General features: G+C 44.8%; 1 protein-coding gene across 8 annotated transcripts in view; it reads right to left on the bottom strand.

Moving 5' to 3' along the window:
* Window positions 1-25,856, bottom strand: part of nrxn2b (neurexin 2b) — a 943,005-nt gene that overhangs the window by 426,870 nt on the left and 490,279 nt on the right. For 5 of the 8 annotated variants that reach the window (XM_029753594.1, XM_029753600.1, XM_029753598.1 and 2 more), the window contains 3 exons: window positions 24,803-25,186; window positions 22,416-22,619; window positions 19,714-19,740 (listed from right to left, as the gene is read on the bottom strand). In XM_029753594.1, the coding sequence (XP_029609454.1) occupies window positions 19,714-19,740; window positions 22,416-22,619; window positions 24,803-25,186 (615 nt within the window). The remainder of the gene's footprint in view (window positions 1-19,713; window positions 19,741-22,415; window positions 22,620-24,802; window positions 25,187-25,856) is intronic. The other 3 variants (XM_029753597.1, XM_029753599.1, XM_029753602.1) reach the window with 1 other exon arrangement.

The following is a 25,856-nucleotide window of genomic DNA, read 5'->3' as shown; positions in this document are numbered from 1 at the left end:
GAATATTGCAGCAGAACATGCACGTGAATGCACGCATGACTCCATTCTATGCACACCAAAATGACGATCTGTTTCTCTGAATTACCCTGTGAAGCCTAACACTGTGAGATCATTGCGTAAACAACAACAGTAATTGGATGACGGAGGGAGATGCAGGGCTGTGTTACAAACAAAACTACGACAAGTGTGCTCGCTCTCGTTCCTCAACGGCAAGCTTGGAGAGCTCAGAAAAGCACCTTATAGTTGAAGACTCTTTTTTAAGTCATAAAAATGCTTTGAAATTACTTGCATACTTTGGAGAGTGGTGTGGCCACTTGTAGACACCTGTTAGACCTCTCACTTAAGCCTTTGTAATTGTATTTTTCTTATGTGGCATCTACCCCACATTTTCCAGGAATATTACTGTTACTGAATGTATCCAGACTATTTTCATATTTTGTTAAATAAATGCGTCTAAAAGTAGAGTAAATGTAAAATGCACATACAATCAACAGTGTAATGTTTGGATTCAGACTTGTGTCAAGTGAACTGTTGTGTCCTCAAATTTGGTTTAACAATTTCCCCATAACTGTTCCCTTTCAATTGCTACCAAGCTTTTAATGTTTTTCATATTACTTCAGTAAGAAGCATTTCAATTTAGCTCTATCCATATAGGCCAATTCCCACGAGTGTAAAGGGTTAAAGACTTACTGTACGTGCTGCTGGGTACCACCGAGCAGCAACTGGACCAAGGGCACATTTGCAAGAACAAAACAAGTGGTGGCCGTCCAACACTGTTACTGTTATGTTATTTCCAATATTAGAAATATGTCTGTTGATTTTTATGAGTGGCGATGCACGGTGGCTGCAGGTGCCTCAGTAGATGATGGAGTGGGGCTTAGTGGCATGGGAATGTTCCCGCCCCCCCCGCAGTTGAGTCTGAAATTATTTGGTTTTGAGGGAAAAAAAGGTTCCATAAATTGATAGCGCGCACACGCACACACACACACACACACACACACACACAAGAACCGTTTTCATATTTAATGTTGTTCCTTCTTCCCTGGATTTTTGTCTTGAGCCACACAAAATTGGATCGAGAGACGTTTAATCACACAATGTGTGAAGTTAATATGAGGCAAAGTCCCCTACTGTAGAGAGAGAGAGAGAGAGAGAGAGAGAGAGAGAAACTAGTTTAAGATAAACTTCTAGAAGGAGAAAGACAGAGAGCTTGCGAACGAGAGAACGGGAGAGAGCAAGAGGGAGACAAAGGATAAATGTAGTTTGATATACAACCAGAAAGCCCTTTCGGAGACTCCAGAGAAGGCAGAATGAATGGGAAATGGTTCCCCCGGGATAGAGTCCATGTGTTATTTAACTGCCACAAGAGGCCATAAAAGAGCAAAGGGGCTAATTCTAAGGAGAAACAGAGGACACATCAGACCATAACAGCAGTAACAATGAAGGCCTCAGCGTGTCTGCTACGCTGGGGGAACATCGAACAAGGTTTGGGGGCAGATAACAGTGCAATGGGCCATATTAGCTTGAAGCTAATACACTGTAACATTACTGTAGCTCATAAGCAGCTAATAGATTATCCTATGCCCTATTAACTTGGAGCTAATACACTGCAAAAGCATGTGGCGCTAGTACAGCTAGCTAGCAGCTAATGGGTGCTTCAATCCCCATAATGCTAGGGCTCTGCCACCTGCTGCTTACCCTACTGACCAGCTAATTGGGCCATATTAGCTAGAAGCTACTACAGTAGCTAGCTAACTAATAGCTAATGGGCACTGCAATCCACATGCCATTGCTTTTGCTCTACCACCTGCCTCCTGCTTAACTGGTAGGCTGCTTTAATGCTAATGTTTGGCCATCTTCTAATGGCCAGGTAATGAAGATAGTAAACAGGCTAGCGGAGGAGGGCTTAGCACTAAATGAGGCTGTAAGCCGCTCTAATGCTGCCCTGTCAGCCTCTGTAGAAACAAGGGCCAGGCTAATCATTAATATGAGCAGCGATATTAAAATGCAATTCATTCTCATTTAGACGCCACTTTCTCTTTTCGCCGCTCTCCCTTTGTCACCGAGATCAATGGGAGAACGTCTCTGATCATATAAACAAAGGATGTAATTCTCTCAGTCATTCCCTCTTCTATTATCTCACACTTCAGCACTCTGTCCCCCATATCGTCTGTCGTGAAGGTAGACAGTGTAAAGTTTGGTGTTTCAGTTGGTAGAGGAAGCTCCAGTTTTAGCCGTCTGGTTTAATGTGGATGTCACTGACTGTCTGGAGGACCCATGAGCAGGATGGACGACATGTGTTACGTTCACCAGCTGTTTCCCAATTAACAATAGTTGATTCATCAATTACCACAGTGCTTCTATGTAAACACCCTTGATTAATGCACGCTAATCGATGAACACGCCCATTCAAATCAGTGGCTTTGGATTGCAATGCAGTGCTTCATTCCCACAAGTTAACTCTGGGTCGAGACCGGCCAGGAGAAACAAAGCTCTCCATTTTTTCTCGACCACAAGGGCTTGGAGAGATGGGTGTATTGTGATCCACATTGGACCCGATGTCACAGTTTCCCCCCAACACATTTACCCATTCTTCAGCCACAACACTGTTGACAACAGCGGATCTAAGAGTCTCCACACAGTCCTTCCAGACCCAAAGTCTCATCTCAGTCTCACAAGTTTGACTCGTTTGAGAAACTAGGCCGTCGCGTGGGACAGCCATGTAGCAGCGAGTTAACCGTCGGCAGCGCCACATCACTAAGTGGGAGGCATCCTAATGTGGCTGGGAGTCTAATTGGGCCGCAGCAAAGCATTGTGGGCCACCACGGCACGCAAACAGCCGGTCTTTGAGAGAAAGAGGGTTTAGGAGTGATCAGAGCTAGCTGGAGAGGGCAGCGAGGCGACAGGGCCACGGCATAAGGGGCAGCGGTGGAGTCGTGCGCGATAGCTTCACTCGACCTACCTGGCTCACAAATGCTTCGTGACTCATTGGGGTAAGAGTGAAACTGTTTCCAGGAGGTCGTTCAAGCATGTGTCAATAAAAGAGCCAGTCACCAATGGTTGAGGTCAGAGGGGACTGCAGGCGATGTAAGAGTGTTTTAATGAGTCAAGGGGTTTGGATGGTGGTGTCTGTGACGATAGGATGATGAGATTTTGCCATTGAAAAAATGATAACCTTGAAATGTGATGGACTCGTACATTTTTTTAAAGGACGACATGAATATATGAATATATGAATATATGAGTCCTTTTGGTGATCTCAACAAAGTAACCACAGGTCAATTGTCGATCGTCTTTCTTCGGGTCCTTACTACCTTAAACCTCTTTGCAGTTAGCAGAGTCTAGCCTATAGTAGCCCATAGGGATTGCCTGGCTCAAGACGGGGACCTAGCAGGAAGTTGACGTAGGTGGAGGTTCATCGGTACAGCCATGAGTGGCCTCGCAGGGAGAGGGAAAAAAAATCACGTTGGGCCTGCATGCACTCGAATTAAAATGGGCGTCAGACGAACCCTCCCTCTTTTTCTTTTCACTCTTTATTCCCTTGTTCTGTCCATTCTCGGCTCAGTAGCCCCACTCTGAGGAGAAAGGGGGGATGCCGATGCTCAGCACTTCTAAAGGAGAGAGAGAGAGAGAGAGAGAGAGAGAGAGAGAGAGAGAGAGAGAGAGAGAGAGAGAGAGAGAGAGAGAGAGAGAGAGAGAGAGAGAGAGAGAGAGAGAGAGAGAGAGAGAGATACTGGGTTTTCAGCAGTGTTGAAAACGACTACTAATATCTGCTGACAGGGGGTGGTCCTTAGAGCCAGGGCACGGGGAGGAATCAAACGAGAGTGGAGGAGAGGAGAGAGGGAAGAAGGGAGGAGAAAGACTAGCTAACGCAAGGCTACATCTATAGGCGTCTGCTTACCGAGATAAGACAGATGGCGTGGTCAAAATGGAGAGGAGTGTGTGTGTGGTACTTTAAAAGGATCTATTTCTATTTGCGTTCATGACTACCATAACACGTAGAAGGTAATGGGTCCAAGGCACTTCCCTGCAATGTTCCGTGTGGCTTAGTCGGTGGAGCATGGCTCTTGCAACGCCAAGGTTGTGGGTTCGATTCCCACGGAGGACCAGTATGAGAAAAAAAACGAACTGGTACATAAATATATGCACTCACTACTGTAAATTGCTCTGGATAAGAGTGTCTGATAAATGACTCAAATGTGTCTGTCTGCAAATAACACTGCACATGCACAATTCTCTTCCCGACGTAGACGTAAATGAGTAAACACCTTGCAAGGTCAGAGCGCGACAGAAAACTGTAAGTGCAGAGTGCGTCCAGACGGTACACTGAGTGTAGTGGAAGTATGGAGACCACACGTCAGACTGGGGTTGACAAGGAAGCAGCCTGTCAACAGAATTATGGTTATCACTTCAATAATGTGTCTGTATACTGTAGGTGTGCACTGTACTTTAGCTTGACGCTGGGTCTGTGTCTGCATGGGTTGTTGTGGGTGGCGTGCATGTCTGAGTGCCAGTCTGCTGGCTGACAAGGTGACACAGGCTGTGCCCTAAATAAATACCCTCTTTGACATTATGCAGTCTCATACTGGGTACAGAGGCACTGAGCGGGACAGAAAAAAAAATGAAGAGCAAGATAGATCGAGAGAAAGAAAGCAAGCAAGCTAGTAATTGAGTGGGGAGAGAGGTGGGTAGACGGGGGGGGGGGCACGGGGGGGGGGGTGATCTCAATTGCATACACCTCGCGTCCTCTTTCCGCTCTCCTCGCCTTTTTCCTTAAAACCCCCATTGGAGAGGGTCAGAGGGGACAGACCTCTGGCTTTCTCACCCGATGGGTTTTGGGAAGGAGGCGAGGAGAGAGGACGTGAGGAGTATGCAATTGAGAATCTCCCAGGGAGTGAGAGAGATAGAGAGAGATAATTGAAGGCCTCTAAAGAGTAAGGTAAAGAGAGAGCGAGAGAGAGAGAGAGAGAAGCGAGGCCCTGCTGAATGTATAATGCAGGAGGAGGTTATCAGGTCTCTGGCGCAGGGAGGGAGACCCAGTCAGAGATGGCGATTCAGCAATATGGCTTCACCTACAGATGGCTCCACGCCCAGGATGTCGCATGAGAAAACACTCCACAGGGAAGCTGTGTGTGTGTGTGTGTGTGTGTGTGTGTGTGTGTGTGTGTGTGTGTGTGTGTGTGTGTGTGTGTGTGTGTGTGTGTGTGTGTGTGTGTGTGTGTGTGGGAGGTGTTTATGTGTGTGTTTCTGGAAGCGTGTGTCTGGTGTTTCTGTGTGTGCGCGCAATGTGTTACATGAGTGTTTCTGCAAGTGTCATGTGTGTATGTGTGTGACGCGTGAAGCCACCAGTCTTTTCTCGCCATCCCTGTGCCCCCTCTGTCCTCTCCCATCTGTTATCTGGCATCTTCCCCTTCTGTTGTTTGTGAAGCGAGGAGTACCATCCCCCTCTACAACTCCCATCACTCTCTCCTTACCCTCACATGGTCATCCTGAGCAGTGCCAGCTCTTCTATTCCTCCCCGCCTCTAATCTAGTCCTGGCAAACTCCTGATCTCTCTATCACCCCCCCTTCCCAACCTCATGCAAGCCTCTCCAATAATTTGATGCACTGTTTATGCTCATGATTGCACCACAGTATTTTGGCTTGGACACTGGAACTTGCGTTGTATTCCGCCTCTTCTCAGCCTTTCTATAGATACTAGAGCCACATTCCATCATTTTATTCAGCGTAGCCCCTTGATATAGTCCATCTATGATCATGATGTTTGATTAGTGTATACATTGTTTAGACTGCAATAGCTTCGGACACTAGCCACGCCACCTCATGCCGCCTAGTCTGATGCCCAGTCTCATGTTCCTATGGTTCTATGGCTCTGCCCCCCCCCCCCCCTCGAGGGTTTGCCGTGCCAGCCTGCTATGCAGCAGATGGGTTCGTTCAGGTTGGAATCACACCAGCTGACACAGCGGGCGTAGCACGTCAACTCGGGGCATGGGCAGGGCAGGGCGTGGGCAGGGCAGGGCATGGGCAGGGCGTGGGCAGGGCAGGGCGTGGGCAGGGCAGGGCAGGGCGTGGGCAGGGCAGGGCAGGGCGTGGGCAGGGCGTGGGCAGGGCAGGGCGTGGGCAGGGCATGGGCAGGGCAGGGCGTGGGCAGGGCGTGGGCAGAGCATGTTAAGGTACCACAAGCTACCACCATATGGGCATCAAAGTCATGGGCTATATTAAAATGGTATGTAGTGTGTGATGCACGATACCCACATACACAAAGGGTAAATATAGATGTAACTAACATGCATGCGTGCAGGCACGCACAAACACACACGCACGGACACACACGCGCATATACTCCATCTCTCCTTCCCTGTGTCCAGCCCTAGCTGGGTGATCATGGCTAATGTTGTCATAGGTTAAATGGTTGTTTGCTCCACAACAACCTTCACAGTTGATTACTCGTCCCCTGTTCAAACAGCAGGAGGACAGGCTGGCACACTGGAGCCCTGCTGGACCTAACACACCACACTGTTGTCTGTTAAACCAGGCCCATTGCACGAGCCTCAGTGATAACAGCTAACATCGCACAGTTAGCAATGCATTCAAATGTATCTATTAGAAGCTCATTTCTGGAGTAAATGCTGTAACTGAATAAGGCAGTCTTCGGTGTCTTCTACAGTGAGAGAGGGGTGAGAGAGAAAGACAGAATGCGAGAGAGACAGACTTTTGACAGCCTTCGTCTTTTTGTATTTACATGAATAAGAAACCAAATCAAAGTTTATTTGTCACGTTCGCCGAATACAACAGGTGTAGACCTTACAGTGAAATGCTTACTTTCAAGCCCTAACTAACAGTGCAAATTTTAAGTAAAAAAATAGGTATTAGGTAAACAATAGAGAAGTAAATAAATAAAAAAAACGGTAAAATGACAGTGAAAATAACAGTAGCGAGGCTATATACAGGTGGTACCGGCACAGAGTACAGAGCTAATAGGTACAAATATGCAATCCCACATTGTTTTCCAAATGTCAATTGGTTCCCTTCATCAAAAGCCAATAAATATATAAAAAAATCTAAACACATTTGAATTTTATGCTGTATATGCTAGCTATACAAATACAGTGCATTCGGAAAGTATTCAGACCCCTTGACATTTTCAACATTTTGTCACGTTACAGCCTTATTCTAAAATTGATTAAATGTATGTTTTTCCTCATCTATCTACACGCAGTACTCCATAATGACAAAGCGAAAACAGGTTTCAGAATTTTTTGCAAATGTATCAAATATAAAAAATAGATACCTTATTTACATAAGTATTCAGACCCTTTGCTATGAGACACGAAAATGTAGCTCAGGTGCATCCTGTTTCCATTGATCATCCTTGAGATGTTTCAAGAAAGGCGAGTTGACCAAGACCTGATGGTCACTCTGACAGAGCTCCAGAGTTCCTCTGTGGAGAGGGAAGAACAACCCTCTCTGCAGCACTCCACCAATCAGGCCTTTATGGTAGTGGGCAGACAAAAGCCACTCCTCAGTAAAAGACCTATGACAGCCCCCTTGGAGTTTGCAAAAATTCACCTAAAGGACTCTCAGTCCATGGGAAACAAGATTGTCTGAAACCAAGAATGAACTCTTTGGCCTGAATGCCAAGCATCACGCCTGGAGGACACCTGGCACAATCCCTATGGTGAAGCATGGTGGTGGAAGCATCATGCTGTGGGGATGTTATTCAGCGGCAGGGGCCGGGAGACTAGTCAGGATCAAGGGAAAGATGAACAGAGAAAAGTACAGAGAGATCCTTGATGAAAACCTGGTCCAGAGCACTCAGGACCTCAGACTGGGGTGAAGGTTCCCCTTTTAACAGAACAACAACCCTAAGCACACAGCCAAGACAACGCAGGAGTGGCTTCGGGACAAGTCTCTGAATGTCCTTGAGTTGCCCAGCCAGAGCCCGGACTTGAACCCGATCGAACATCTCTGGAGAAACCTGAAAGTAGCTGTGCAGCAACGCTCCCCATCCAACCTGACAGAGCTTGAGAGGATCTGCAGAGAAGAATGGGAGAAACTCCCTAAATACAGGTGTGCCAAGCTTGTAACGTACTGAGCAAAGGGTCTGAATAATTATGTAACTGTGATATTTCCGTTTTTATTTTTTTTAAATTTTTGCTGATATATCTAAAAAACTGTTCTTGCTTTGTCATTATGGGGTATTGTGTGTAAATATACGAGTTTATATTTTAAAGTCCATTTTAGAATAAGGCTGTAACGTAACAAAATGTGGAACAAGTCAAGAGGTCTGAATACTTACCAAACACACTGTATAGGAGATTATTCTTCTACAGATCATTCTCCTACATATTCTTCTACAGATCCTTCTCCTACAGATTATTCTCCTACAGATTCTTCTCCTACAGATTATTCTTCTACAGATCATTCTTCTCCTACAGATTATTCTTCTTACAGATTATTCTTCTTACAGATTATTCTTCTACAGTTATAATTCTTCTTCTACAGCAGTTAAACACTTTCCCTGAAATACAAATCTTTGCCATTGAAACCCTAACAGATACAGTACACATTTGCTCCAGCAAACCCTCTGGACAAAACCTATATTTATACCTAATAGCTCAAACGACTCCATGCATACTGTAGCCATTTCTTATGTACGGGCCTTAAATGTAATTCATGGAGGTAGCAGGGCTAAGCAAATAATAGCTTATTTAAAAAGACCCAGGGGTACATTTTCAGGATTCACAACCACAAACTGGATTTATTAACCTAACTCATTGACTTTCAGATTGTGGAGTGTCTTTGTTCAAAATGGAGCCCTGCACCATTTAAACCAGAAATAATTTTTGGGCAAAGCTGTGCGGGATACCGTGCTGTACTTGTACATAAGCCCTCTTCCCATAACTATAATGCTAGCCATGCTGTGTATAACTATTTAATAGGGCCCGTATGGTTTTGTAGCGGATAATAAACATTTAATGTATTTGTTTTATCATCTGGTGAATAACATTGTTTAAGAGGAGTGGAGGGTGATTGAGATTCTACGATATACGACGGACAGACGTGGAAGCCATCTGGGCATGTCTCTCTCTATGTTTCAGTCATACAGCATTAGAAGGCAGTTGTGTAAGGATATGCTGCTTTAAGGGTTAAAGTGATTTCTGTAGCATGATAGAGGGTTGCTTTACTTTGCTTGACTCTGCTTTTCCCCCAGAGATAAGGATCAGGCTGTCTTTGACGTTGATCGTATTTGTCTCCTTATCCTGTGATATCATATTTACTATCTGGAGCACTCAGATGAGTGCAGGGCCTATCTTAGATCTAATGAAGTGTGTGTGTGTGTGTGTGTGTGTGTCTTGTGCAGCCAGATTTAATGGCGCCTGTCTGCTAACAGCGAGCGCGACCACTGAGATGAAAGACGCGACGAGCAGTGGATAGTGGTGATATAAACACAAGCAGGCAGCCAAATCAAGATCCTCTCTCGCTCGGTTCTCCCTCTCTCAATTTCTTTCTCTCCATTCCCCCTTCTCTCTACCTCGCTACGCTCGCTCTTCATTCCCCCCCCCCCGCTCTCCCTCCCTCGCCTCATCCTCAGTATTTTCATTTTGAAACAGAGAAGGGCCATGTTCAGTTGACAAACGTTGTCGAATGTTGCAGATCGAATTGGCATGAATAGAGCCAGTGTGGTTCCTTATTCTACATATCAGAGAGTCATGTTTGTTCTACATAGTCTGTTTCTATATCTGAACGTTCCAAAATGTGACGTCCTGCTGAACGGGCCCCAGATCTCCCTCTCTCTTCCTCCCTCTCTTGTTTATTTCCATATTGAAAACAATAGCAGACCTCCTTTTTAATGCTCTCCCTCTCTCAGGAAAGTAGGTTAGGCTTGCAGTCAGTCGAGGACACTGTCGCATCCTGCCACCACAGCAAAAGCGTTCAAAACACGGCTTGATTAGCCGCATTGGCGAGGGAGGATACAGAGGAGTGAGGGGGACGGGTGGGGCGGCCACACAGGGTATGACCCCCAGCCATGATTATCCATGGCCCGTCGTAGTGACCCTATGCGCCAATTACCGTGATAAGGGAGAGAGGAGGGCCGGGGGCCGACATGAGACTGTTCTCCTCTCTTTCTCCACCCTCACTGTATGGTGTGTGGTGCTTGTTAGAATGCACAATGAGATAAAAGCTGTCGATATCTAGCCCAGCATTGAAGAGGGCAGAAGGCGGGGGGAGGCAAAAATGAGAGTCATGATGAAGAGTGATTGATCGTAAATGGCGAAAAAGGTGAGAAATGTATCTCTGCTCTTTCTTTCATCTCCTCTTTCTTTCCCTCTCATTTCCCTATCTCTTCATCGATCTCTCTCTCTCTCGCTCTTTCCGTCTCTCTTTCCCTCTCCAGGAAGGTTCCTGGTGGATTTAGTTGATTTGGACCGCATCTCCCAGCATGCAGCAGCAGCAGCGTTGCCCTGGGAGACCCCATCATTCTGCTGAGGGAGTGTGAACCCAGACAATGTACTGTTGCTCCTCTAATTTCATCTCCCATAACAAGCCCAGATCTAACCTGTCTCTCTGTCAGCCTATTGGGTTGAAAGGGCTGCCATCTCACCATGCAGGTTGAGATGAGGGGTATATCTCAATAGTGTAAAGGGGTTTCCTTTCCTTCCGTCTCACCATATGGGATGAGTACTAATAGAAAAAGGGGTGCATCTCAATAGTATAAAGTGGCTTCCTTTCCTTGAGTCTTCACCATGATCACTGATCGGGCATGGCCTTAAAGCCTATGAAATCATTTCACTTGTTTGTGTTAAAAGTATAGAAGGAAAGGAAGCCATGGATGAGTATTGAGACACACCCCAAGGAGATGGTTGCTGTCTTACCAAGCCATTAGGTTAGTCAAAGACGGTAGTAGGTGGGGACAGGTAAAGAATCTTCTGTGGCCCATGCAGGACTATTGGGCAGGGTGCCCCGTTGCCATAAGTCAAGGGGAGAGAGGTAAATGGAGGAAGAGATAGTCCACGGGCATCGTGCCACCCTCCTTAAATCTCCCAAACGGAAAGTTTCACCACCGCCACCTTTCACATTTTCTCTGTATGTAACCCACTCTCGCCCTTTCTTCTGTTGTCGTTTGTCTGTCTGGGTCCTCATCCCTCGTTCTGTATCTCTCTCTGAGTGACTGTTTGCCTTTTTATGTCTCCTCCCCGCCACCCCTCTTCCCTTTTGTTTTCACCTCCTAACCCTCTCTCTCTGTTGCTCTCTGTTTTGGGTGAATAGTGTGAGGTAATGGGTCTGACAGAGACACAGTAGAGGAACATTTCCAAGGTACAAAAAAAAATAGGTCACAGTCAGTCTGACTGGCCCCCTTTAAGACTTGGTTTTGACTCTACACATTACCCTTTACTTATGGGCAACTGGGCATAACATCCATTTTGACACTTTGAATAATTGTCACTTCACTGAAGACTAGTTTTCCCTTACTACTGGAGTGGCTTCGAAAAGGGCATTTTGAAAAAGTTACATTAGGCAGGTTTCCACTTACCCAGATTTATTCGACAAAAGCAATGTCGGCAAAACAAATATGCGATGTGTAATGGAAACAGCAAATATAGGAAACATTTTGTGACCATCGACAACATTTTTTATCCATTCGACAGGGGTGGATATTTCTTTTGTAACATTCTGGAAACAGTTTTGGAATAAATTATGATTGCGGAATCATTTTTGTCATGAAATTATAAAGGTCCACTCCACATTTAATTCTAAATACCTAATGCTTGCTAAATATATTTTTTTCTACTGTAAAAATGTTTCTTTGCAGGACAAGGATTGCCTTAATTGCTTCACCTTGCTTTTCTGGTTGGCTGGCAAATTTCACCATCCAATTATTTCCGATCTACATGAGTTTCACCATGGCACGGACATGAGAATTATTAGAATATGGCAAATATTTGTCAATTATTGAATTTTATCCATGCTGGCTTTTACGGGCTACCTACTGTAAGACATGAAACAAATAGGTGGCTGTCGCCAATGTATTAATGCGCAATTTGCCTAAATGGTTAATGGAAACACTTCAACCACTACATTTTTATTGGACAGTATAGGTTTTTAAGAAAAAATGTTTTTTAGGTGTGACGTCATTATGTCCAGCTGTTTTGATCGACACAATATAGTTAAATGGAAATGCACCCTAGCAGGCAATTATCGCATTTATTTTCTACTCAAACTATCTAAATGTCGACAACAACAAAAAAATCCCTGGACAAGTTAATGGAAACATAGCTAGTGATAGCCTTGCCTCACAAAACACTCTCAAACTGCTATTTTTTTAAAGTGATATCTACAAAACATCTATAAACAGATGATATCAACAGCTCACAATAACGTCTCTGTTAAAGCCAGACATCTCCATATGGAAGGCGTTTGCCTCGGCTGCACAACACATTGATGTGTGACTAGTGCCTCAGCACAAAATGGCTGCCATGTATCACCTAGGCACATGTAGGAACATTTCATTAGTGCATAGGGTGATTCACTCCCCAAATGCCGCCTAACACTAAGAAACTGAATGTAAGCTATTCATAGATCTGCTTTTCAATGGCAGGGAATAGCAATATCAGAAACTTTATATGCAAGTCTTCAAAATAAAAAGGAGAAAAGTGACATTGAAGTTATCCCGATTGCAAAAGCTACTATAAAGATGACTATGACACAAACATGCAAGCAAGCAAGCAAGTACACACACACACACACCGATGTGCGCGTACACACACACACATCCACAGCATACCCAAGCTCATTCCATTTCAGCTCTAGTTAGGAAAATGCTCTGATTATGTATTCCTTTGAAGTTTATGCTTCAAAGCACTACTTTATTAGGTCATTTCTGTTTAACATTTTAAGAGGCATTTGGTTCATTTCATATTTAAACATGCAGGGAGCGGAAAATGTGCGAAAAACGAAATGAGGAGACTTATGAGGACACACTGATATTTGCGAACATCTTCAAAACATGTTTTTGACATGTTATAGCTCAGGTCCAGACAGTAGCACAGCGCACCCATCTTATGACATGTCTCTCTGTACATTGTATATCGAAGAGAACGGTACAGAAGTCTACAGTAAAAATCCAACAAACGTTGTTGATATAATTGTTGATGTAATGTTCATTTCATAAAGAACACGTCTGATTGCAATGGGTGCAAAACCAAAGGCAACTGTCCTAATAACAGCCATAATTTTCTACAGTAGGCTGCTTGCAATGAGTTTGGCCCTGAATAGAGTTCAGAGAAGATGAGAACATTGAATTAAGCTCGGACCGTCACTCAAGCGTTAAATTGCCTTAAAAGAGAACTGAATTTCATCAGAGCATTGGGTGAAATAAAACTATTATGCATGCCAATGTCAATACATGTACAAACTTCAAATGAACTGTACAGTAGTGTGGACTACTACCATAACTGCTTTTATGCTACTGAATCTTATAGTTACAAATCCAATCATAAAATACTTCCACATGCACATCTATATAACTTTAAATGCCTCACTTTGTACTGCTGCATGCCTATATAAGAATACATACTTACAGTTGGAAGTCGGAAGTTTACATACACCTTAGCCAAATAAATTTAAACTCAGTTTTTCACAATTCCTGACATTTCATCCTAGTAAAAATTCCCTGTCTTAGGTCAGTTAGGATCATCACTTTATTTTAAGAATGGGAAATGTCAGAATAATAGTAGAGAGAATGATTTATTTCAGCTTTTATTTCTTTCATCACATTCCCAGTGGGTCAGAAGTTTACGTACACTCAATTAGTATTTGGTAGCATTGCCTTTAAATTGTTTAACTTGGGTCAAACGTTTTGGGAAGCTTCCCACACTAAGTTGGGTGAATTTTGGCCCATTCCTCCTGACAGTGCTGGTGTAACTGAGTCAGGTTTGTAGGCCTCCTTGCTCGCACACGCTTTTTCAGTTCTGCCCACAAATTATCTATAGGATTGAGGGCAGGGCTTTGTGATGGCCACTCCAATACCTTGACTTCGTTGTCCTTAAGCCATTTTGCCACAACTTTGGAAGTATGCTTTGAGTCATTGTCCATTCGGAAGACCCATTTGCGACCAAGCTTTAACTTCCTGACTGATGTCTTGAGATGTTACTTCAATATATCCACATAATTTTCCTACCTCATGATGCCATCTATTCTGTGAAGTACCCCCACAACATGATGCTGCAACCCCTGTGCTTCACGGTTGGGATGGTGTTCTTCGGCAAACATAACGATGGTCATTATGGTCAAACAGTTCTATTTTTGTTTCATCAGACCAGAGGACATTTCTCCAAAAAGTACGATCTTTGTCCCCATGTGCAGTTGCAAACCGTAGTCTAGCTTTTTTATGGCGGTTTTGGAGCAGTGGCTTCTTCCTTGCTGAGCGGCCTTTCAGGTTATGTCAGTATAGGACTCATTTTACTGTGGATATAGATACTTTTGTACCTGTTTCCTCCAGCATCTTCACAAGGTCCTTTGCTGTTGTTCTGAGATTGATTTGCATTTTTTGCACCTAAGTACGTTCATCTCTAGGAGACAGAACTCGTCTCCTTCCTGAGCGGTATGACGTCTGCGTGGTCCCATGGTGTTTATACTTGCGTACTATTGTTTGTACAGATGAACGTGGTACCTTCAGGCATTTGTAAATTGCTCACAAGGATGACCCAGACTTGTGGAGGTCTACAATATGTTTTCTGAGGTCTTGGCTGATTTCTTTTGATTTTCCCAAGATGTCAAGCAAAGAGGCACTGAGTTTGAAGCTAGGCCTTGAAATACATCCACAGATACACCTCCAATTGACTCAAATTATGTCAATTAGCCTATCAGAAGCTTCTAAAGCCGTGACATAATTTTCTGGAATTTTCCATGCTGTTTAAAGGCACAGTCAACTTAGTGTATGTAAACTTCTGACCCACTGGAATTGTGACACAGTGAATTATAAGTTAAATAGTCCGTCTGTGAACAATTGTTGGAAAAATGACTTGTGTCATGCAGAAAGTAGATGTCCTAACCGACTTGCCAAAACTATAGTTTGTTAACAAGAAATTTGTGGAGTGGTTGAAAAACGAGTTTTAATGACTCCAACCTAAATGTATGTAAACTTCCAACTTCAACTGTATACATGCCAATGCAAATGAATACTGTTTTTATACCAATAACTGTACAGAACAAAAATATAAACGCAAAATGCAACAATAAAGATTTTACGGAGTTATAGTTCATAAAACTAAACAGTCAATTGAAATAAATTAATTTGTCTCGAATCTATGGATTTCACATGACTGAGAATACAGATATGCATCTGTTGGTCACAGATACCTTAAAAAAAGTAGGGTCATGGATTGGAAAAGTTGTCAGTATCTGGTGTGACCAGCATTTGCCTCAAGCAGCGCAACACATCTCCTTCGCATTGAGTTAATCAGGCTGTTGATTGTGGCCTGTGGAATGCTGTTCCACTCCTTTTTAATGGCTGTGCGAAGTCACTGGATATTGTCGGGAACTGGAACATGCTGTCCTACATGTCTATCCAGAGCATCCTAAACATGCTCAGTGGGTGACATATCTGGTGAGTATGTCGGCCATGGAAGAACTGGGAAATTTTTAGCTTCCAGGAATTGTGTACAGATCCTTGCAACATGGGGCCGTGCATTATCATGCTGAAACATGGGGTGTGGTGGTGGTTGAATGGCACAACAATGGGCCTCAGGATCTCGTCACGGTTTCTGTGCATTCAAATTGCCATCGATAAAATGCAATTGAGTTCATTGTCCGTACCTTATGCCTGCCCATACCATAACCCACCGCCACCATGGGGCACTCTGTTCACAACGTTGACATCAGCAAACCGCTCACCCACACAACGCCATACACGTCGTCGGCGGTTGTGAGGCCAGTTGGACGTGCTGCAAAATTCTCTCAAATAACGTTGTAGGCGGCTTATGGTAAAGAAATGAACATTCAATTCCCTGGCAACAGCTCTGGTCGACATTCCTGCAGTCAGCATGCCAATTGCACATTCTCTCAAAACTTGAAAGTGTTTGAACTGTTCTGTCTGCGGCTATGGAACCCTGACCTGTACACCGGACATCCTACCTGTCCCAGACCTACTGTTTTCAACTCTCTAGAGACAGCAGGAGCGGTAGAGATACTCTGAATGATCAGCTATGAAAAGCCAACTGACATTTACTCCTGAGGTGCTGACATGTTGCACCCTCGACAACCACTGTGATTATTATTATTTGACCCTGCTGGTCATCTATGAACATTTGAACATCTTGGCCATGTTCTGTTATAATCTCCACCCGACACAGCCAGAAGAGGACTGGCCACCCATCTTAGGCTGGTCCCTCTCTAGGTTTCTTCCCAGGTTCTGCCCTTTCTAGGGAGTTTTTCGTAGCCACCATGCTTCTACACCTGCATTGCTTGCTGTTTGGGGTTTTAGGCTGGGTTTCTGTACAGCACTCTGTGACATCAGCTGATGTAAGAAGGGCTTTATAAGTACATTTGATTGATTGATTGATTGAGACATCTGTGGCATTGTGTTGCGTGACAAAACTGTACATTTTAGAGTGGCCTTTTATTGTCACCAGCACAATGTGCACCTGTGTAATGATCTTGCTGTTTAATCGGCTTCTTGATATGCCACACCTGTCAGGTGAATGGCAAAGGAGAAATGCTCACTAACAGGGATGTAAACAAATTTGTGTACAACATTTTGGAGAAATAATATTTTATTTCAGCTTATGAAACATGGGACCAACACTTTACATGTTGCATTTATATTTTTGTTTAGTGTACACGCCTATACCTATTCAGCCTAGATTGTATACAATACTTGTTTTTCAATACCCATGCTAGTATCTGTTCCTCCATCACTGTGCTATGACGCGGATGCCTTCTGTGTGATACGGTGTGATATAGGGGAATGCGGAGTCATGACTCAGAGCTCAGCGCAGGGCAACACACACGCACTGACAGATACACAGTCTATAAGTTCCTGTGCCCCTGTGTGTGTCTATGTATGTGTGTGTGCGTGTGTAAACGTCCCTCTTTAGTGTGTGCATATGTGCGTATGTGCCTATGCTCTACAGTGAATGTGTGTTTGTGTGTAGAATCTTATGTGCCCTACACCCAAACAAGGGCACTGCGTTCATCCACCTCTGGCCTGCTCGCCTCCCTACCTCTGAGGAAGCAGTTCCCGCTCAGCCCAATCAAAACTGTTCGCTGCTCTGGCACCCCAATGGTGGAACAAGCTCCCTCACGATGCCAGGACAGCGGAGTCAACCACCACCTTCCGGAGACACCTGAAACCCCACCTCTTTAAGGAATACCTGGGATAGGATAAAGTAATCCTTCTAACCCCCCCCCCCTTTAAAAGATTAGATGCACTATTGTAAAGTGGTTGTTCTACTGGATATTATAGGTGAATGCACCAATTTGTAAGTCGCTCTGGATAAGAGCGTCTGCTAAATGACTTAAATGTAAATGTAAATGTGTGTGTGTGTGTGTGTGCAGGTGGACAGACCAAAGGTCGTGACATTTACAGAGGGGTATTGAGAGCGCCACATTGCTCGCCATATGTCACAATACATGTCATCCCAGAGTGCTGTAAGGTGGTGAAATATCACCCTCCATACTGATACAGCAGTTTAACCGCTGATCTGGCTCTCATTCACTTCCTATAAAAACACACTAAGGCTGCATTTAAAACTGTCAACAAAAAAATTGCCACTAATTGGTCTTTTAACCAATTAGATCAGATCTTTTGCCTATAATTGGGTAAAATGTCATAATTGGGCTGCATGTGTAAACGCAGCTTCAGTGGGTTACCAGATATGACTAAGGGGTAGAATGACCACAATTCACATAGGGAGCAATTGGCACATACTGTACTGCCTACGTCCAAAATGGCACCCTATTTCATTCAGGGCTCTGGTCAAAAGTAGTGCAGCATAGGGAATATGGGTGCCATTTGGGACGCAGCGGGTTACAGGACATGACTAAGGGCAGATTTTGATTCACATAAGGAGTAATTGGCATACAGGCTATATGAACACGTGACCTATAGCAGTAATATGATTGAATCTGAGGTAAGTAGAACAAGTTGAGCTTCCATGGGCTGATCAACTTCTTTCGATGTCTTAGGGAAAAATAACCTGGATAGTTCTTTCTGTGTTCTATCAAATTACTGTACTACCATTCCTCTCCAGAACTCTTTCCAGAAACATCATTCATCATAAATAAGCCATTCCCTTTTATTGAGAGATGGCAGTGTTTGTGTGTGTGTGTGTGTGTGTGTGTGTCCTCTGCTGGAATAGAACTAACACTTCTTCTAAATCCTCTTTCAGAGCTACAGTCTACTTCATGTGTTATGGTGACATCTAGTGTTGGGTTGGTTGCATGTCGTGTTCAAACCCGAGCAGGGCTGATTTCAATGTGCGTCACGCCAGCAGCAATAGAGTGAATGACACTATTCATCATTTCCTGACTCTGCCAGTATGCTTGTAGAAATGGCATGAATATAGTTATGCTCTGCGTACGTGGAATGATTGTAGCACATAAAAAAATATAGATACATACAGATACTTTAAAAAAAAAGGAATACATTTGTGCACTCAATGACAGGCAGACGCGCACAACAAACGCACCAAGCAGGTTTCTCCTTTGACATAGTTAGGGCTGCACTTACCTCGTCTGTTGACATTAAATAGTGACAGTTTGCTGTCGTTCTCTCAGCCTGCGCTGAAATGCATTCGTTTGCTCCTCATAAATGTGTCTGTATGTTCTAGAGGGCTGTGCCCTCAATGGAGGTTACCATAGAACCCAGTCCTCTGGGCCCACCAGTCGTTTCACATGATGTATTCTAACACCAGCACACCTGAAACAAATAAACTCCTCAGCATGCCCCTGTTCATTTGAATCCTGGTGTGCTGGTGTTAGTATACACCAAATATGTAAAAGGACTAGTCACCAAGGACTGGGTTGGCAAGGGCTACCATAGACTGTCTGAACACAGTGCTGTGTCTGAAATGGCACCCTGTTCACCATATTCACCACTAGCTAGCCCTATGGGCCCTGGTCAAAAGCAGTGCACTATAGGGGAATAGGATGCCATTTCGGACGCACCCAATGTCCCCCAATACAGAGGAGCTTCACCTGCGTGTTCAGTCAGCTATGGGTGAGATCTAACACCTGAACCCTCAATAGTAGGGGTGAATTCACCAGTGTTGGAGTATGTGAGCGGAGAAAGTGACATGCTGTTGAGTGGAAAGGGAACGGATCGAGATAGGCCTACAAAAGCTATTACTTAAATGAGTAGGAGGGAATAGAATGAAACTAACAGTCAAAAGGACAACAACGGGAGGACTAATTGAAAGAAGGAAATAGGAGGGGGGGATTGATAAGAAAAATACATCGCGGAATGGAAAAGGAAAATCCTAGTGTAGTCTCAGAGGCGGAATAAACAGGACAGAATGATAAGACAGAGAATTGATTAAAAAAAAAAAAATGATCAAAGAGAGATAGCTAAGAGAGAGACATAGTAATAGAGTGATCACTTGTATGACTTAAGGAGAACGGCAGCATTTATGAGGGACACATTATACAGGAGACAGTGGCACAATCAGCAGAACAGTGATATAGTCTTAAAAATGCATATAAACCACTTACTGAGGTTACAGTCTATCCTGATACAATCTGGCGGGAGAGAGAGCGAGATGGTGAGGTCAAATCAAATAAAGAGAGGAGAGAAAGGAGAAGAAAAGGGAGAGAGAGAGAGAGATAATAACATTTTACATCCTTCAAGGTACATTCTGCAGACAACCAGGCATTTCGCTAGGGACCACCATCCGGGGACAGAGCTGCGAGTCAGGATCACCCTTTTCCTTTTCCACACCTCCGTCATCACCCCCCCATCATCCGCCCATCCCTCCCTCCCTCCGTCCCTGCAGCCGCCATTCAAAACCCACCCAGTCCCAATGTGCTACAGAAGGCAAGATATTAACCCAATCATTGGTACAATGAAGCTCTGGAACTGTAGACCTACTTGATGGCAAGGGAACCAAGCCCGTTCAGTAAGCTGCGGATGATAAATGTACATTATAGAGTAATCCGATTCTTGATATCTTGTGCTAGATCGACAAAGATTACGCGTGGAACACGTACATCAAGGTCATCAATTCTACATGTACGACATCGTGGGCGCGACTGAACGTGGAAACAATGGATATAGATAGCATACAGATAAGTCGTCTTTGATCGAAACGCATTGGGTTTGTAGGTATGGAGAGAGACAGATATAGTCAATTCACCATTTCAGTCACTGGCGTGTTAGTCCAAGCGAGAGTCAATGATTATTAAGTGTGTTTCGTTATTCCTATTCCCTACAGTGGCTTTTATCAGAAATGGGTTAACCGAGTGCAAACATTGTGATCGTGGGTTAGAAAAAGCTTGCCTTTTGTAGCCCCTCAGGTATGGAAACCAACAGCAGCAATATTAGGAAAGGGTGATCTGCACACTCCAGCCACAATAAGCCAAGTGCACACACCTATATCAGGATATGCTATAATATTCTAGATCTGCTAGAACATGCTATACAAGCACTAACTCTAGCTTTATTCTACAACAGCTGTCTCTGAAATGCATGTCTTCTGGTAGCACATGGTAAAATGGTGGAGCTCCATTATCGAGTTAGTATTCTCTTCTGCCCCCTGGTGGCGACAGGCTGCGTGTGCATGTGGCTGTGGCTGAGGCGTGGTCTCGAGCTGTCAACCGCTACAGAATAGTGGACTCAAACAGCCATGGACCAGGCTCACTGTTATTGGGATTCTGTGGCTGATACTGAAATTAAAAAGGTCATTTTTCATTCCTCAACGACAAAATCACCTAACGAAAAATACGATTGTCCACAGCTTGTGTGAGTGCGGTCAATGTGATTGTGACTGAGTTTGAACGAAAGGAAAACATATATTACCATTTACACGTGTGTGCCTACGTCGCAGACTGCAGAGTGATCAATTAAACCAACTAATTGTATATTGATCATCTGATCATGCAGTATCCCTGTACACTGTTTCATATTGATCAATTAACTCATCTTTAATTATCTTAGGGAATATGGTAAGCAGTCCTCCTCTGGTTCTAAAACGAATTCCACCTCCAACTGAGACAAAATTGATTTCCTCTAAACTAGCAATGAATATAAATGTTGATGTGGATATGACACCTCTGGGTATGGTCTGATTTGGAGAAGTTAGGGAGTGATCTAGGCAGAAATTAAGAGGAAGAACTAGGGAAGGACGTTCGGTAAACTATTAACTGGCTGATTTGGACACATTAGCGCTATGGATTAGCATTTAGCCTCATTAGCTAAGATAAACGATGTTTAGCCGGGGCTGATTGTTCTGGGCCAAGGTGGACTTGGGTCTGTGTGTAGGTCCTCTGGCGCAGGGCTGAGCAGCATGGCAGAGTCAGCTACATCACAGAATGTGTGTGTGTGTGTGTTTGTGTGTATGTGTGTCGCTGTGGGACAACACTGGGCTGTGAGCCGGTCTCTCTGACTGTTTGATCCGAGGGCCGCAGACATACAGGCCATTGAAGGGATGAAAAGTTCCATCGTCTGAGCCTTGGCCAAGTGAGAGATGAGAGAGCGAGCGAGCGAGAGCGAGAGAGAAGAGAGAGAGACAGAAACTTTGAGAGTGTGATAGAGAAATGGAGAGAGTCAGAGAGAGAGGGTAAGTAGAGAGAGAGAGAGAAAACAAGATTAATAGAATGGATACGGTGTGGCATTATTGGAGGAACCATCCTCTCCTCTACCACCTCATGTCTCTAAGTCGGTGGCCCACACTCCTGTATCCCAGGGTGCACCTGGGCCTTGTTTCTCCCCCACTCCTGCTGTGAACTCTCTCCCTTCAAGAGATGGAGCGTAAAGTGGCAGGCACCGTTATCAGTGCCATAGGTCACAACAGTCTGCCAGGAGTCCAAACTATAGACAAAGGCTTAGTGCTGTAGGGTAATATGTTTCTGTCTCACTGCCTTCCAGTCTCTATATTTGTTCTACTCATCTAGAATGATGTTAGAGTAGTCTATGGACCATAACGGCTCTGGCGTTACCATTCTCTATAGCACCACCTACTGGAAGACTGTGAACAACCAAACCCCTTTATCTTCAGGCTAGTGGTCTCTCCGCAGGGACCACGGGAGAAACAGAACCATGTAAGCAGAGGGGGGTACAGGAGTAGATCTACCCAGGGAGGCAGAGACGGGCTTGCAGTAACAGACAAAGGCTCATGTTTAGGGGGTGGAGATGGAGCTTGACGGAAGGGGTACGAGAATGGGGTTGCCGAGGTCATGGTGGGGTTGCCATGGGTTACCTAGGTTGACAGTCAGCTTGACCCTGCCACCGTCCAGCTCTAGCCGCAGGGTGTCGGCGGACTCTTTGGAGGTGGTGGCCACGAGGAGACCGAATGCACGTTGGGACATGAACCGTAGCGCCACGTCCTCTGCCTCGGTGTGCATGGTGCCCGGGATGATGATCTTCAGGTACATGCTGCCGTCGTAGCTCAGCACCGTCGCCTCTGTAAGAGGGGTGGAGGTATGGGGGTGGGGGAAAAAAATGCAGAAGCAAACACACGTTCAGATACAGACAGACGCACACACATACAATAACAAAGAGAACAGAGATCAGACATACAGCGTTAGATGAACCAACAGACATTGACACCCAGGGGCGGGAAAGGACATCCAAGTTTAGCAATGCGTCTTTTCTTTGAAAAGAAACTAGCGAAACCAGCTCGAACACAAACAACAGAAGAGATATTGTAGATGCGTTCACATCATCCTAGACCCGTTCAGAGAAACAATGCATGCACCCCCTGCAGCTGACTAGATCACTTCTGAAGAGTTGCCTGAGGGCTGTGTAAGTGGGTCAACACATGTTGCCATGTCTCAGCTGATTCACCATGGCTGGGTACTTGCCTTTTATTTTAGATGCATATGGTTGGGAGCACAAACCAAATACTGTACGCCGCTACTGGTTAGGCCACTGAAATCCACTTTAACAGATAGCATATTGCTTTTTTGGAAAACAACGACTTGCTGTTAAATGAAAAAGTAGAAGGTTAGTTTCCAATCTCACTGGATTATTGAAGACAAAGTCCCACAATAGTCATACACAAATATTGAGTTAGGACACTGGGGTCAAACTTGTGACAGCCAAGCATAACTCTCGTTCATGGCCTTGCAGTATTAGATAGCCACACTAGATGGCAGGGAAGCAGCACGAAAAACACTGCCGTCCCATTTTAAAGACATCAACTCTTCAGGTTAGTTTCCAATCTCATTGGATTATTGAAGACAAAGTCCCACACTTCTCATACACACATATTGTGTTAGGCCACTCTGGTCAGAGCGTTGGGTCAGTAAACGACAGGTCACTGGTTCAAATCCCTGAGCCGACTAGGTTGGAAAAAAATCTGCCGACGTGCCCTTGAGCAAGGCACTCAACCCTAATTGCTCGTGTAAATCGCTCTGGATAAGAATGGGTAAAATGTGTCAAGTAAAATGCCAGACGTGTGACAACGAAGCATAACTCTCTTTCACACCCTTGCAGTATTACATTACCACACTAGATGGCAGGAAAGTGCTACAAAAACACAGATGGCCCCATTTAAGAAACAGAAACATTACACTAAACTGTCCTTCACTTCCTGAACTGTCCATTACACGTAAATCCTTCACTTCCTAAACTGTCCATGACACGTAAATCCTTCACTTCCTAAACTGTCCATGACACGTGAATCCTTCACTTCCTAAACTGTCCATGACACGTGAATCCTTCACTTCCTGAACTGTCCATGACACGTAAATCCTTCACTTCCTAAACTGTCCATGACACGTGAATCCTTCACTTCCTAAACTGTCCTTTACACGTAAATCCTTCACTTCCTAAACTGTCCATTACTCGTAAATCCTTCACTTCCTGAACTGTCCATTACACGTAAATCCTTCACTTCCTTCACTGTCCCATTACACGTAAATCCTTCACTTCCTGAACTGTCCCATTACACGTAAATCCTTCACTTCCTGAACTGTCCCATTACACGTAAATCCTTCACTTCTTAAACTGTCCATTACGCGTAAATCCTTCACTTCCTCCACTGCCTTGATTTCAATCCAAATGATCTATTGTGTCATTACCTTTGGCAGGCCTACAGCACAACATCCATAAACTGTGCATTCATGTCACCTCGCAGGATCCTTTGGTGCTATTACACAACAAACAGCCTACAGCGAATTAGAATGGATCAGACATGCGTAGCCGCTAGCAGGTTGCACCACCCCCAAACAGACAGACGGTGAGAGAGAGCAGCCTTGCACCACCTGGATGTGTGTGACAAGCCCAGATGGTGACAGGAAGCATCGTCGCTCAACCGAGCTCCCCAAGCCTCACCCAACCTCCCAGCAGTTCAGTCAGCTAGCTTCCCGAAAGCCACCCATCCTCGAGTGCATTGCTCCTTCAAATGTCCTTTCACCACACTGCAGCTGGTTGAGGCTTCAGAGTAGCACATGATTGAGTCAATGTAGTCGTACCATCTAAGTCTATTATGATTAGGTTTAACTCGCTGGCTATAATAACACTTGTAAGCATGAAACCAAACCTAACTTAATCTCCACAGCCTGCTAACAAATGTCCCCATCCTGTTTAACCACCACCTGTTCCCTACTTCTCCACTTCTCCAGTCTCCCTGTTTCTCCTCACCGATTTCACAGTTGCTGCCCAGGTAGCCGGTGCCGGTGCAGTCGCATATGTAGCGGTTCCATCCCTCTTTACACAGGCCTCCGTTCCCACAGGGGGTGCTGCTACACCTCTTCTGAAGCTCGCGGGTGCAGAAGCTGCTAACGCCCGGGGAGCTCTGGATCTCGGCCAGGCGGCGCACGTCGCGGCTCTTGCCGTCGATGAAGAGGTCGCGGACGCAGCCCACGTAGCCGTAGTTGAGCAAGGCGGTCCAGACCTCGGGGGGCAGCACCAGGTCAGAGCGGGTCTCGGGGAGACCCCCCAGGAACATGTCGCTGTCCAGGTCCAGGATCTCACTGCCCTCGTTGGAGTTGAAGGGGATACTGCGGCTGTTCACCGAGATGGAGCCTGGGAGTGGAGGCGGAGAGAGAAGAGATGAGGGTTATATACACATCATGTCACGTGTGTACAGTTCTCAATTGAATGTCACCGAGAGAACAGAAAGGTGCCGTACTGGTTTTTTTCCGCAAACATCCTTTCTGAAATTAAAAGTAATCCAGAGAAGTAATCATAAAGTTTTTCAAAATGCATCGGGTAATCCGATTACAATATTTTTGCTGGTAACGTAACCGATTACAGTTTTTTTGTAATCAGATTCCATGCAGCGGACTACATGAAAATCAGTTCCTCCCCCACCCTGACTGTGTACTGTATGTGTGTGCCACAGGAGGCTGCTGAGGGGAGGATGGCTCATAATAATGGCTGGAATGGAGTGAATGGAGTGGTATCAAACACATGGAAACCATGTGTTTAATGTGTTCAATACCATTCCATTTATTCCATTCCAAACATTACTATGAGCCCGTCCGCCCCTATTACGGCGCCACCGGGCACCTGTGGTATGTGTGAATGTAATTAAAGCATTAGGCGAGATAATGTGTGTTAGTGTGTTTACATGTTGGTACTCTTGTGTTTGCGGGCAAGTGTGATTGAGCGCATGGGATTGTGTGTGCGTGCGTGCGTGTGTGTGTGTGTGACCGTGGTTGAGTGGATGTTGAATGAGAGTGCTTTTGTATGG

This window comes from Salmo trutta, chromosome 5 (assembly GCF_901001165.1).
Source record: "Salmo trutta chromosome 5, fSalTru1.1, whole genome shotgun sequence".
Taxonomy (NCBI): Eukaryota; Metazoa; Chordata; class Actinopteri; order Salmoniformes; family Salmonidae; genus Salmo; species Salmo trutta.
Note: the sequence above shows the minus strand (reverse complement) of the source record. Positions and strands in the feature narration are given on the sequence as shown.